General features: G+C 41.2%; 1 protein-coding gene across 4 annotated transcripts in view; it reads left to right on the top strand.

The window, feature by feature from the left end:
- Nucleotides 1–245: 245 nt before the first annotated feature.
- The window catches only part of LOC144683844 (ribosomal protein S6 kinase alpha-6), a 158,957-nt gene continuing 147,084 nt past the window's right edge, over nt 246–12,118 (top strand). For 2 of the 4 annotated variants that reach the window (XM_078547339.1, XM_078547338.1), the window contains exon 1: nt 246–476. In XM_078547339.1, the coding sequence (XP_078403465.1) occupies nt 417–476 (60 nt within the window). In that variant the 5' untranslated portion in view covers nt 246–416. The remainder of the gene's footprint in view (nt 477–12,118) is intronic. The other 2 variants (XM_078547341.1, XM_078547340.1) reach the window with 2 other exon arrangements.

Genomic DNA, 12,118 nt, shown 5'->3' with positions numbered 1-12,118 from the left:
TAATCCACACAGGAGATAAATGGGGTGAGGAGCATTAATCCCCATGGAGGCTAAATGGAGCGAGGAGCATTAATCCCCATAGAGGATAAATGGAGAGAGGAGCATTAATCCTCAATCTGTCTGGTGAATGGGCTCGTACACCGGGACCGATCCGGGAGCGCGCGCCTCGTTTGACGGGGGCGGGTGTCGGTAGCGCGCTGACGTCAGTGTGCGACGCCGGATGATTGGCTGTTGTCGTCCATGTTGTTGTGGGCGGAGGCGTTGCGGGGGGGGGGTGGGAGATGGTGGGGAAGGGTAGCGGTCACGGAATCTGTTACTGTGTCTCGGCCGGTTACCAGTCGCTCTCCTCCGCCCGCTGGCCCGCCCACCAGCCCGCAGCACCATGAGCAGCGGCCGTGTCTGGTGGCGGGACTAGGATGCCGTTTGTACAACTGGAGGAATCCTGGCAAAAAATGGAAGTGTCGAGTGTGAGTGAGGTAGGAGCGGCGGAGGGGGTCGAGGGGTCGGCGGGAGGGTGAGGGGCCGTCGCCTGTGGCATGGACTGCTGGAGTCTCACAGCATCCCCCCCCCTCCACCCCTCAGAGTTTGTGTTCACCCCCTAGCCATCTACTGTGTCTGTGCCTATCCCCCCAGATTATGTGTCCACCCCTCAGTTACCCTCTCCATAGCCTGTGCGCACCCCAATTTATGCCCCCAGTGTATGTGCCCATCCCTTTGTTACCCCGTCCAGACTCGAGTCTGTGCCAGCCCCCTTGTCACACTTGCCCTGAGTCTCCATTCACAAACCCCACCCCAAGTTGGTGCCCATCCCCTATCTGTGCCAAGTGATTGTTGCTCTGTTGATCTTGGTGCCTTGGTGCCAGTGATCAACTTACATTGCTTGAATTAATTGCCCTTGGTTCCCTTTCTCAACTAATGGCCTATTCACTGTCTCTGCGGTGTTGACTCGGAACAGACAGGAGGGGCTGGCTAACTCTTCGTACCACATTGTCGGTGGTCTCCTCTAACTGTGAGACCTGTCACTCACCACTGCATTACCAAGCTACCCTGCTGTTGGACACTGGGCTTTTCAAAACAGTTTGTTTCCCATCACTCTTGCCAGGGGAGAAAAGACTTCATACGTCATTCAGTGCCAAGCATTAAGTTTCAGGTTTCGTAGGTCTGTTACTATTTAATCAAGTCACATCATCTCTGTTCCATGTTTGTGTGTTTGCTGCTTAACAAAATTTGGAAACAAATGTTTTTAAATTGCTGCTGTTTTCTTACATATTGAACAGGGAGTTGAAGGCTGTAATTCAGAGGATTCCTCTCGTATTAATAAACTGGGTGATTTATAGGATTATTTTGGTTTAAAGACCTATCCTATTTCATTGCTGAGCTTATAGACAAAGAGCCATTTCCTAATCCTTTGCTGCCCTTGAGCTGACTGCAAGCAGATCTATGGACAAATAGACTTTTTCCGCTGATTTTTTTCTGTTGTTTTGTGAAATGATTTTCAGTGGAGAGGTTCCCTTCACATGTTTCATGTCATTTGTCCAGAATGACATCTCTGTTGTCTTTCCATTACTGCCTAGTTGTTTGCTAATGAGCCTTGATCACACTCTTTGTTAACCCATTCCAGGAGTTCATCAGTCTGTGTGTATAAGTACTTCCTGATATTCTAAATTAGCTCTGAACTATTGCACTTATGTCATTCAGCATTACAAAGCATTGTTTTGGGGTCATTGTTAAGTATCACTATGGCAGTTTCCTCAGACATTTTGAGGCTGAAGAATTCTAATTTTGAGGCTGAGAAGCTTCAGAATTCGCCTACACTTGGCAGACTGGTGTCTCAGTATGGTAAGAATCATGTGGGCAAACCCACATCCTGCTGCTCTGCACCACACGTGCTGTCCCAAATCAATTTCAGTATTTTGAGTAGAAAGCAGGTTTTGTTGTGAAACTGAAGGAACAAAGATTTAAAATGATTGGTTTGCTATTTTGTCAATCCACTAAGTTTGGCCATGAAAACCTTGCCTCTCATTTGTTGGGATTTGGTTTTTCATGAGTTTTACAGATTCTGAGGCTGTTGCATGGAGTGCCTTAGAAGTGTGTGCTCACGCTTCCTGAAGAGAGTAAATTGGGGGTGGTAGAGGGAGAGTAGCAGAGATCTTCCCTATGAAGCAAACCTTATGCTACCTTATCAGAGTGCGCATCAGGGTTTTGAGAGCTGGGCATTCTGCATAATGGAAGAGCATATGGTAACAGGAAGACAGCAAGCGTGATTAATATTTCTTTCTTTATGCCTTCCAACCCCCCACCCACATACACACACACACACACAACACAAAGTAAATCTTGCTTTGCAGCTGTAGACTGGCAATTTGCACAGTTAGTATTTTTTTTTCTGTTACCCCCCTCCCCCTGGCCTGCCTTGGGCTACCCTTTGAATATACCTGTTTGTGCTTCCATATGAAGGAGTTACCTAAACAATTTAAAAACGTGTCCTGTTTAAATGTTTTGCTACTCTCTGTGCTGTATTTTATTTGACCTTAATGTGGTTATTAATGTTCTGTAATTCTGTATATAATTAGCAATATTATACAGATATTGGCATTTCACTTGAGATAGAATAAGGTTACCACTTAGGTTCAGCAACAGCTTGCATTCATATAATGGCTTTTAATGTAGTAAAATGTTCCAAGGCGCTTCACAAGAGCCATTTTCAAACAAGATTGACACTGAGCCACATAGAGATTTTAGGACCAGGACAAAGTAAGTTTTAAGAAGTGTCATAAAGGAGAAGAGGGGAGAGCTTGGGGACTCTGCAACTGAAAGCAAGGCCACCAATGGTGGATTGACGAGAATTGGGAATGTGTAAGAGGCCAGAATGGATGAGCATAGGGATCTCAGTAGATTCTGGTGCTGGAGGAGATCACATGTAGGAAGGGCCAAGGCCATAGGAGGATTTGAGGACAAGGACTGGACTGGACAGGGAGCCAATGTGGTCCAGAGAGCATGGGGATGATGGATGAATGGGACGTGGTGCGTGTTACGATACAGACAGTAGAGTTTTGGGTGAGTTCAACTTTATGGAGGGGAATGTAAGATGGAAGGCCTGCTAGCAGAGCGCTGGAATAATAAAGCTTCACGTGAAAAAAAGGCATGACAAAGGGTTTCAGCAACAAATGAGCTCAACACACAAGGACACAAGAAATAGGAGCAGGTGTAGTAGCAGGAGGTGGGCACTGCTACAGAGGGGAAGCTTTGAATTGATAAGTATTTTTATAACCTGCAAAATTTGAATCTAAACTTTAAATTGAGCTACTGAACAAGCATCAGCTACTTTTAAATTGTCGTTAATATAGTGGGAAACCACAGAGCATGTCTTATTACAATGTGTTTTGAAAAACAAGTTATCCAGCCTTGACTTGCTATCTCTTCATAATACAAATCGTAAATACTTGAAGCTGTCAGGCTGTGGCTCATGGATGTTCAAATGTCTGCGCTAGCTTTCCATGGCAATGTGAAATTTCGATTACCTGCCACTCTGCTTTGTTCATTGCAGAGACCTAGTGTTCCCACTACCAGTACTGTATTGACCATTTACGTAAATGTCATTCGCTGCCAATATGTTGGGTCCCACAGGTCTGTGTAGCTTCAGTGTTGAAATTTTAATTTGTTTCCCACTGGGCATTGTTTCCCAGGCTGTCAGAGTTGGTAACATCAACATTCTGGTTTTCCATTTTTCACAACACCTGATTTCTTTTTTCCTTCATTTTCTTTCTTTCTAGTTCTTTTGTTGCCTTGTTTGCAGCAATGCACAGCCTCCCTCCCCTCCCCGGCCCCCAACAGATTTTGTTTTTCCCCCATCCAAATCCACTAACTGAACTTGCTCATCTGGTTGTAAGGGAGATAGAAAATATAATAGAAGAAAGTATGAGTAAAAAAAATTTCTGAGCTTGGTGCTAATGATCTAGAGGTGCTCAGTTGAAGACAACTGCCTCATCATGGCTGGGGAAGTGAGCACTAGAGAGAGTCATAACTGAGTTGTTTGTGCTTCAAGTGACCGAGAGCAGCTTTGGCAAAGGGTTGATAATTGCAGGAAGTTCTGATAGGGGGGTAAAATAATGTTCAAAAAAATCCATTATGAAAAAAGAGTCAAAGAAATGAAAAAGCAAGAGGAAAATTTCACATCAGTTCAAATTTCATTAATCCGTAATAACAACGTCACTGAAATTCTCTCATGATTTCTGAATACACGTTTATTAAGCCGATTTTGATTCATGGTTTGTGTTCAAAATAGGAAAAAAATAGCAAGCTATTAAGCACTAGATTAATGTGTAGGTACTATATTATGTTTAGCTCATTTTTGAGCTGAAGTTTGGGCTCAATAAAAGTTAATATTTCTTAAAGTACGTAATGCCAAAAATTTGGGGTGGTGGGGGGTGGGTCCCTTAAAGGAGAAATCCAGTCTTTTGAAATATTTAGAGAATACTTCATGTTAAGATTGGTGACAGTTTTATCCGTGAGCAATAGCCAGGAAAATACTTCTGATATAATTAAAAAGGATAAATTTCAATTGAAGTGTTACTTTTTAACATAAAACACGACAGCTGGTGGCAAGAATCATGATCCGGGCTGTCATCATGCTGCATTTCAGAGGCTAGTGTAATTGGTGTTTATTTTCTCGACTTTGGCTTCCAGTGCCCTAGATTTTTAGAAGGGGAAGGGGTGCCAGGACCTGAGGCCTATGTGGGGACATCAAGTTTTAAGTCTTAGTACATCTAGTAACAGTTGAGGCATCGGCAACATGCCATGAATTTGTAATTAAGATATAATGCAAGCTTTCTTTTTCTGACATGCTCCTGCAATGTTTATCCTAGTGTATATATTAATTTAAACTTCAGTGTTTGAAAATAGCACTCACCTTTTGTTCACCTATCAAAATTGCAGAGGGCAATGTAGCATGGTGGCATAATTTCTCTCTGGATGATTTCAAGTATTATGATTGACAGCAGCCCCAACAAACCAATTGTAACATAAAGGTGTGCGCTGCGTATATTAGAGCAAACACTGGCCATATTTATTAGTGCTGTGCTATGTACTCTTGTATGTAGAAACAGCCCGTTGCTGTGTATTAATCAGAAGGCAGTGCCATAGAAGGATTGATGTGAAGCTTTTCATGGATGTTCTCGGCCATTTTTGAGTGGCCATGAGTTCACAGCACAAAACTTCACAAAATAATAGTCTGACTCTGACATTCAAGATGGATGTAATTGTGTGTTGTGGTAAAATGAGGGTCGTGGCCTGTTTTGGAGCAGAGATAGAGTGCAGTTTGCATGTGGTCCACCATAAACCTAATCTGAACAGCCTTTGGCTGGCATTAATTTCCAAATGGGTCAGAAAATGCTCTGTTATCCATTGCTTGCATTTTTTACCTTGACAATGAAATAACTTGGATTTGGGATAATTTCTGGTACTTCTGGCCCTACTAACATAGGGCTTTTGAGAGGAATCTCTGTGCAGTTAAGCTTGTCACAGATGAATTTTAATAGGCTTCCCCAGTTAGTAACTTTTTTAGTTACATACAATGCTTTAAAGCCAGAGAGAACAGTGTAGATTCACTCGTGCCAGGGATAGGAAGCAATAATTAAGAATACTGGGATGATCTCCACTGGATCTAGGCCTATTTCCTTTGGTTGGAGCATTGGCGATGGAGCAATTGAATCGAAGTGGCAATTCCTTATGCAGGGTGTGAGCATGGAATGCTTTGCCATAGGGAGTGGCTGAGTAGAGACCATTGTAAGTTGGAAGGAAGAATACTTACATATTTGAAATAGGGAAAGATACAAGATATGAAGATATCAGTGTAGTGGGATTAGTTTGGATTATTCATGCAAAGAGCCTGCCAGACAGTGTGATACAAATAGCCTCCTTCAGTGCTGTAATCTGCATAAAACAAGTAGTTCTGTGGTGACATGGGTTCTGAATATTATGCACGAGTTTGTTTGCAACACATTTAAGAAACTTGGACTTGAAGCCTGTAAATTAACCAGTTTGTGTTCTTCCCTCTTATTGCCATCGTTCCACACAATGGTTGAACAATTAGCTAACGAATAAATCGGTATGTTTTGTTGAGAGTGGGGGGTTCAGGTGTAATGGATTAATTTAGTTCAGTGAAGCAAAACTAACTCGTGACTGATGTTAATTGTTTTCTACAAGTATAATAAATAGCATGCTTTCCCTTTTGTTTGCGCTATATACTGTTTTCCAGCTGGTGTTTTGTGACGTTTTTTTTGGAATATGCTAAATTTTGTGTAATGCCGGAACCAAACATGGTTCTATTGTTTTGCTTTTTTGTGGAGGAGTGAAGGCTGATGTATTGGAGGATCTGGCAATTGATATTGCTGAGTGCAGTAAGGAAGTCTGACGCAGGATCGCTGAAGTGTGTGGGTGATGTAACAAAGGACTGCCTGCGTTGTTTAAGGTCTAGAAGTGTGCTTTAAAATTATAGCTGGAGATATTTTACATTTGATGCCAAACAATACGTGGTCTGAATACATTTTTCTGTATTCATGTATCAACAAGATTTGTTGAGCTTTGTATGCCATTTTTGGATGGTAGAATTTGTTTTACACTGGGCTTGATTTTCAGTTTTGGCACAAAAGAAGGGACAATTAAGGACACGTGAGTGCTGCAGTGTTTCATCAGTCTATGTATAAGTTTGTTATCTAAATACCATTGTATAAATATAATAAATTGTAATTGAGAGTAGTGAATACCTAGTTTATCTTATGAATGAGGAAAACCTATTTACCTGTTAAAGCTGTTTACCCAATAAAGCTGACATATGAATTAGGGGCTTCCTTAGTGTGGAATTTACTGGTTATTCCAGGGTTCTAGACTATTTGTCACTGATGTGTGCATGCTAGTGGGTTTTCTGTGGCATTGCTGTTGCAAGCTAGGGTGTACTGTTCTGATTTATTTCAGAGATATCTCAATAAAGACCACTAGAAACCTGGCCCTTGAAATTTCAGCAACTTAGTTGTACCTGCGAAGTTTTGTTCTGTCCAATTATGTGGGCATGCAGGGCTGTTGGTGTCCTTGCCTAAGCCAGAATACTAAGATTTCTTCATGTCAGCAACTTGCGATATATGAAAATTCATGGTAACATGGATTAAAACTTTATATGCAGCCCCTGAGACTCCATTTTATGACTAATGCAGCCCATAAATGCAAAGTGCTTGGAGACCCAGTTATTGCCAGCACCTGAGGCCACTGCACACTTCTGCTAGAGCCTATGGTTCAACCTCTGTTGGTTTGTGGTTGACCCTTCACTTCTTGGCCCTTTTGTTTCCACTGGGCAACCTCTGACCACTGACATTCTGCCCCAGAACAGCTTCGAATTCACTCTGTCTAAAACTATCTGCGAACCTGGATACTGGTTTGTTGATGCTTCAAGTTGACCCCAACTTGTCAATAAGCCAACCTCCGGTAGCTGCAGGACAACTTTGGTATCGTTTGTACTATCTCCCCTCTGTTTACAACTGGGATATCATAATCTCTGCTATTCCTATATAACTGCGTTCCCTCTATTTAAATTTCCATGCATATTAGACAGCTCTTGGATCCAAATCCATTACTGCTGTCTCTCTTTTTTGTCATGCTCCATTTCTTGCTTCCCGTTCTGTCATTTCTCATTTTGAGTTCTTTGCTCTTCAATCCCTTCTACAACCTGTCACTACTCCTTTGCCGCCTTATTTTCCTGCTGTTGTCCCAGGCTTAAATCTCTCTTGGATAAGCTCAGCAGCCTCCTGTTCCTTCTCGACATTCCCCAAAAGTCCCATTGAGGCACATGCTGGCCAGTCTGATATGGCACGCTTGGTCCTACACCCCTTTCCTAAACTTCTGTACAGGAATTTCCACCTTCTTTATTAGGACCTTCCTGAAAAACCCACTTCAACTTTCTTGGCAACTTCTTTGGTGTGATGCCCATTCTTGCCTGATTACACTTTGGGATGTTTGCTATGTTAAAAGTTCTGTAAATGCAAATATTGTTACATAGGATATATTCTGCCACCATCATGTAGCTGTACATAAAGTGACTTGCCTGTAAGGTCAAGAGGTTTTGTTGCTGTATTTAGGGGATCAGGAAGTCAGTTTGAGGCCAATTCTCGATCAAACCTCTTGCAGTTAATTAAGAAAAGTGTTTGTAATAATGTAGCACCCTGCATGTCCCCAGGAAGTTAGAGTTTCACAGCCAATGACTCAGTTTTGCTTTTGCAGTGCAGCCTGTTATGTTGGTGAATTAGAATGTTGGCAGCAGTCGGACATGACTGCCTTTTCCAGACTTTTAAGATTGTTTTGCACCTGTTGGTCAGGTAGCTTTGCAAATTTGAACATGTTTGTAAGGTTCAGGGTCTGGCTGGAAAAAAACGAATTTGTGGCTGTAACAAAGTGTGTCATCTGCACGTTTTGACCTTACAGGCAAGTCACTTTATGTACAGCTACATGATGGTGGCAGAATAATATCCTATGTAACAACATTTGCATTTACAGAGCTTTTAACATAGCAAACATCCCAAAGTGTAATCAGACAAGAATGGACATTTTTACTTCCAGTTATTGAGAAGTCTTGGGTTCAACTCTAAGTTAGATTTAAAAAAATTATTTCATGGGATGTGAGCATCACTGGCAAGACCAACATTTGTTGCCCATCCCTAATTTCCTTTGAGAAGGTGGTAAGCTACCTTCTGAGTAGCTTGCTAGCCCATTTCAGAGGGCAGTTAAGAGTCAACCATATTGCTGTGGGTGTGGAGTCATGTAGGCCAGACCAGATAAGGATGGCAGATTTCCTTCCCTAAAGGACATTAGTGAACCAGATGGGTTTTAAAGACACTCTGGTAGTTTCATGGTCATCATTACTGAGACTTTTTTTAAATTTCAGATTTATCAATTAATTGAATTTAAATTCCATTAGCTATCATGGTGGGATTTGAATTTGTCTTTGGAGCATTAGCCCGGGCCTCTGGATTGCTGGTCCAGTAATGTTACCACAATGCTACTGTCCCCAGGAAATAAATGCAGTTTAATTTTTCTGAAATGTAACTTTCTTCAGTTTTAACAGCAATTAACTGTATGAAGGACATTTCAGTGTTTGTATGAGCAACTTCTTGCCTCTGAGCGTGACAAGCTATCACCTTGACAAATTTCCTTCAGAATGCACAGATCAACTTGGCACCAGATGTTGCTGCTTTCAGCTGTGAGTTATCAGGTTGTAATTAAATTTAGTTTTGTAGCAAAGGGAAATCTATTTTGTCCGACTGAGTGTAAAGTAGCTGAGTGACTACAATAGGTTTGCATCAGTAGTTAGTTGCAGCGTTATTCCTGTCCTACTCTTAAAAACTATCGTCATTATTTTCATATCACACTGAGGCCCAAGGCTGTCACCACTTCCTAGTTCATAGTCAAATGGAGCAATAATAATGAAAGATGGACTTATTTATATATTACTATTCATGACCATGATTTCAGGACTTCCCAAATCACTTTGCAGCCAACGAAGTACTTGTGTAGTATTGTCATTGTTGTAATGTAGAAAATGCGCCATCGACTGCACACAGCAAAGTTCCTTATATAGAAGTGAGATAATGACCAGGTAACCTGTTTTTTGGTGATGGTTGAGGGTAAATATTGGCCAGGGCACTGATAACTCCCCTGCTTTTCTTCCGCCTAAGAGGGCAGGTGGATCTTTGGTTTAATATCCCATCCAAAACTGCGCACCGCCAACAATGCAGCACTCCCTCAGTATTACACTGGAATGTCATCCTAGATTTTATTTTTGTGAAGTGGATTGGGATTATGGCTTGGGTTCTTATATGTTCTTTGAATGTGAAAGCTTTAACTTAAATATCATAAGGCACAGAAATAAGCTGGAAAGCAGATTTTTAATTTATATTTTAGAAATTTCTGGCCAGGCGAGGCCAAAATCATATTAGTGACAGCCCCAGTGCACTTTAATAACGGATTTATTTCAACAGCAATATTAAATAGCTGGTGATATCTGGCTGCTGATGTTTTATGATTTGTAACAAAAGTTCAGACTCAGCTGGAAATTGGGACATGATTGAGCTTATTATAACATTACTGTTGCCAGGAATGAACTATTTGACAGTATCCATGGAATGTTAAATAACAAGAATTGTGGTCCCTTATGATCCAGGTTTGATGGGAGATGCGAGGGTTTTGTCTGTCATATGTGACCTCATAGATAAGGTATATGCTGATAAAGGGAAACCGGAAATATCACACAGGTCTCTGATTCTTATACAGTGAAAGGAACTGAATTATAAGGTATCAATCGTATTTTGTGCTGTACCATATTATGCAGTTGGCATAGGAAGCGTGTCTCTGTATTTTTGTTATTTTTAATACAGTGTTAGAAATAACAGTCTGAGGAGAAAATCAGCTTAAACAAACAGTATCAAGTGCCAGTTATTTGTTATTTTGGCTCAGTTGGTGATAGTTTCACTTCTGAGTCAGAAGTTGGTTGGTTCAACCCATAACCCAGGACCTGAACAATCAAGACTGGAACTTCAATTCTTAATTGAACAATGAGCTCCATTGTCAGAAGTGCTATCCTTTGGATGAGATGTTAAACTGCTGAGGTGGCTCAGGTTTACATTAAAAGACATGGAAGATGAGTGGGGAGTTCTTTGAGTGTCCTTATCAACTTTATTTCCCCCAAAAATGCATCATACTCATGAATTTGTTATTCTTATAGCTATGTGAAAAATAGTTGTTGCATTTATCTACATAACTGACTGTATTTCAGAGTAACTAATTGTGTGTGAAGGGCTTTGAGAAGTTTCTGAGCGATACAAATCTATTCTTTCTGATGACTGCACATCATAAGTCTCCCCTTCCCCCGCTGCTGAAGCATTGCTCAATGGAGAAAAGCACATGTATACTAATTAATAATAAAACCAGCAAACCAAGCTAGCTGATATTCCTCAACCTGATCAATCAGAAATCTTTAACAGAATCTGAGTTTTTTCTTCCTCTTGATGACTATCCAAGAGCACACGTCAAAGATCACAGTATCCCAGAGGCCAAAGGTTTCTCAGTCCTTCCCCAAATTTGCTTGTTCAAAATTAATCTTTTCTATTTGCTTTTTCACTGCGAAGCAGATGGCATGGATCAGGAACTCCAGCCCAATGTTGGCAGTGGCAAAAAAAAACTTTCAAATGAGGAAAGAATCACTTGATTGAGTGCATGCAGATGCTATAATGTTATGTACATGTCCCAGATTTTTGGATCGTAGTCTACTGTTACTCTTGTCAGCCTGTGAAACTAAACCAAAAGAATGCGATCCCAGGACAACATTGAGATGTATTCATCAAGTTTGCATCGTAGTTTACCTCATTTTTATCAGGCTTTCTGTGGTGGAATAGTAGTGGTGCATTTTTTAATAGTAAAAAAACTATCGGTAAACATGAACCAAACTGTATTTCACTTGGGTTGTGTAAATTATATTCCTGTGTTCTCTGAATCCCTTCTGTCATCCATTGTTTTGTTGAGCGCCTTTGTATAGGTTTGCTAGCAAATGGGGTTTATTAACTTCAGTTATAAAACTTTCAAGTTTGTGGAATCTGAGAGCGTTCTGCCTTATAAAAACCCTTCAGTTTTTTTCCTCGATACTTATAAATAGGTTGCGTAGTGGTTCAAGCTTGGAATATCACCCGAAATGACTTCAGGGCATCTCCTTCCCATAGAGCAATTCCGAAATAGTTATGTGGGATCACCTGCAAATGTTCTTCCAAAAGAGACCGTCTGAGTTTAGAAAGTGCAAAAGAAAACACGTGAGCCAGTAAGGATCGAGGGATCCCAGTTTAAAAATCTGTGCCATATACATTCCCACAGTTCTAATGGCAGATTCCTTCCCAGTGTGTATACTGAATCAGTTTCTGATTAATTTAAATGTTAGTGTTTCTCTACAGTGATACCTGCAGAAGGGATTATCTACAGACAACCAGCTCTCAAGAATTGGGATAAGGAATGTCACCTCTGCCTGTCTTGTGCAGGTGAGGGGTCGGTAGGGGAAGGCATGGGGTCGTAGAGAGGAAGGGATCATAGA

Source organism: Cetorhinus maximus, chromosome 8 (genome assembly GCF_964194155.1).
Source record: "Cetorhinus maximus chromosome 8, sCetMax3.hap1.1, whole genome shotgun sequence".
NCBI classification, from domain to species: Eukaryota; Metazoa; Chordata; class Chondrichthyes; order Lamniformes; family Cetorhinidae; genus Cetorhinus; species Cetorhinus maximus.
Note: the sequence above shows the minus strand (reverse complement) of the source record. Positions and strands in the feature narration are given on the sequence as shown.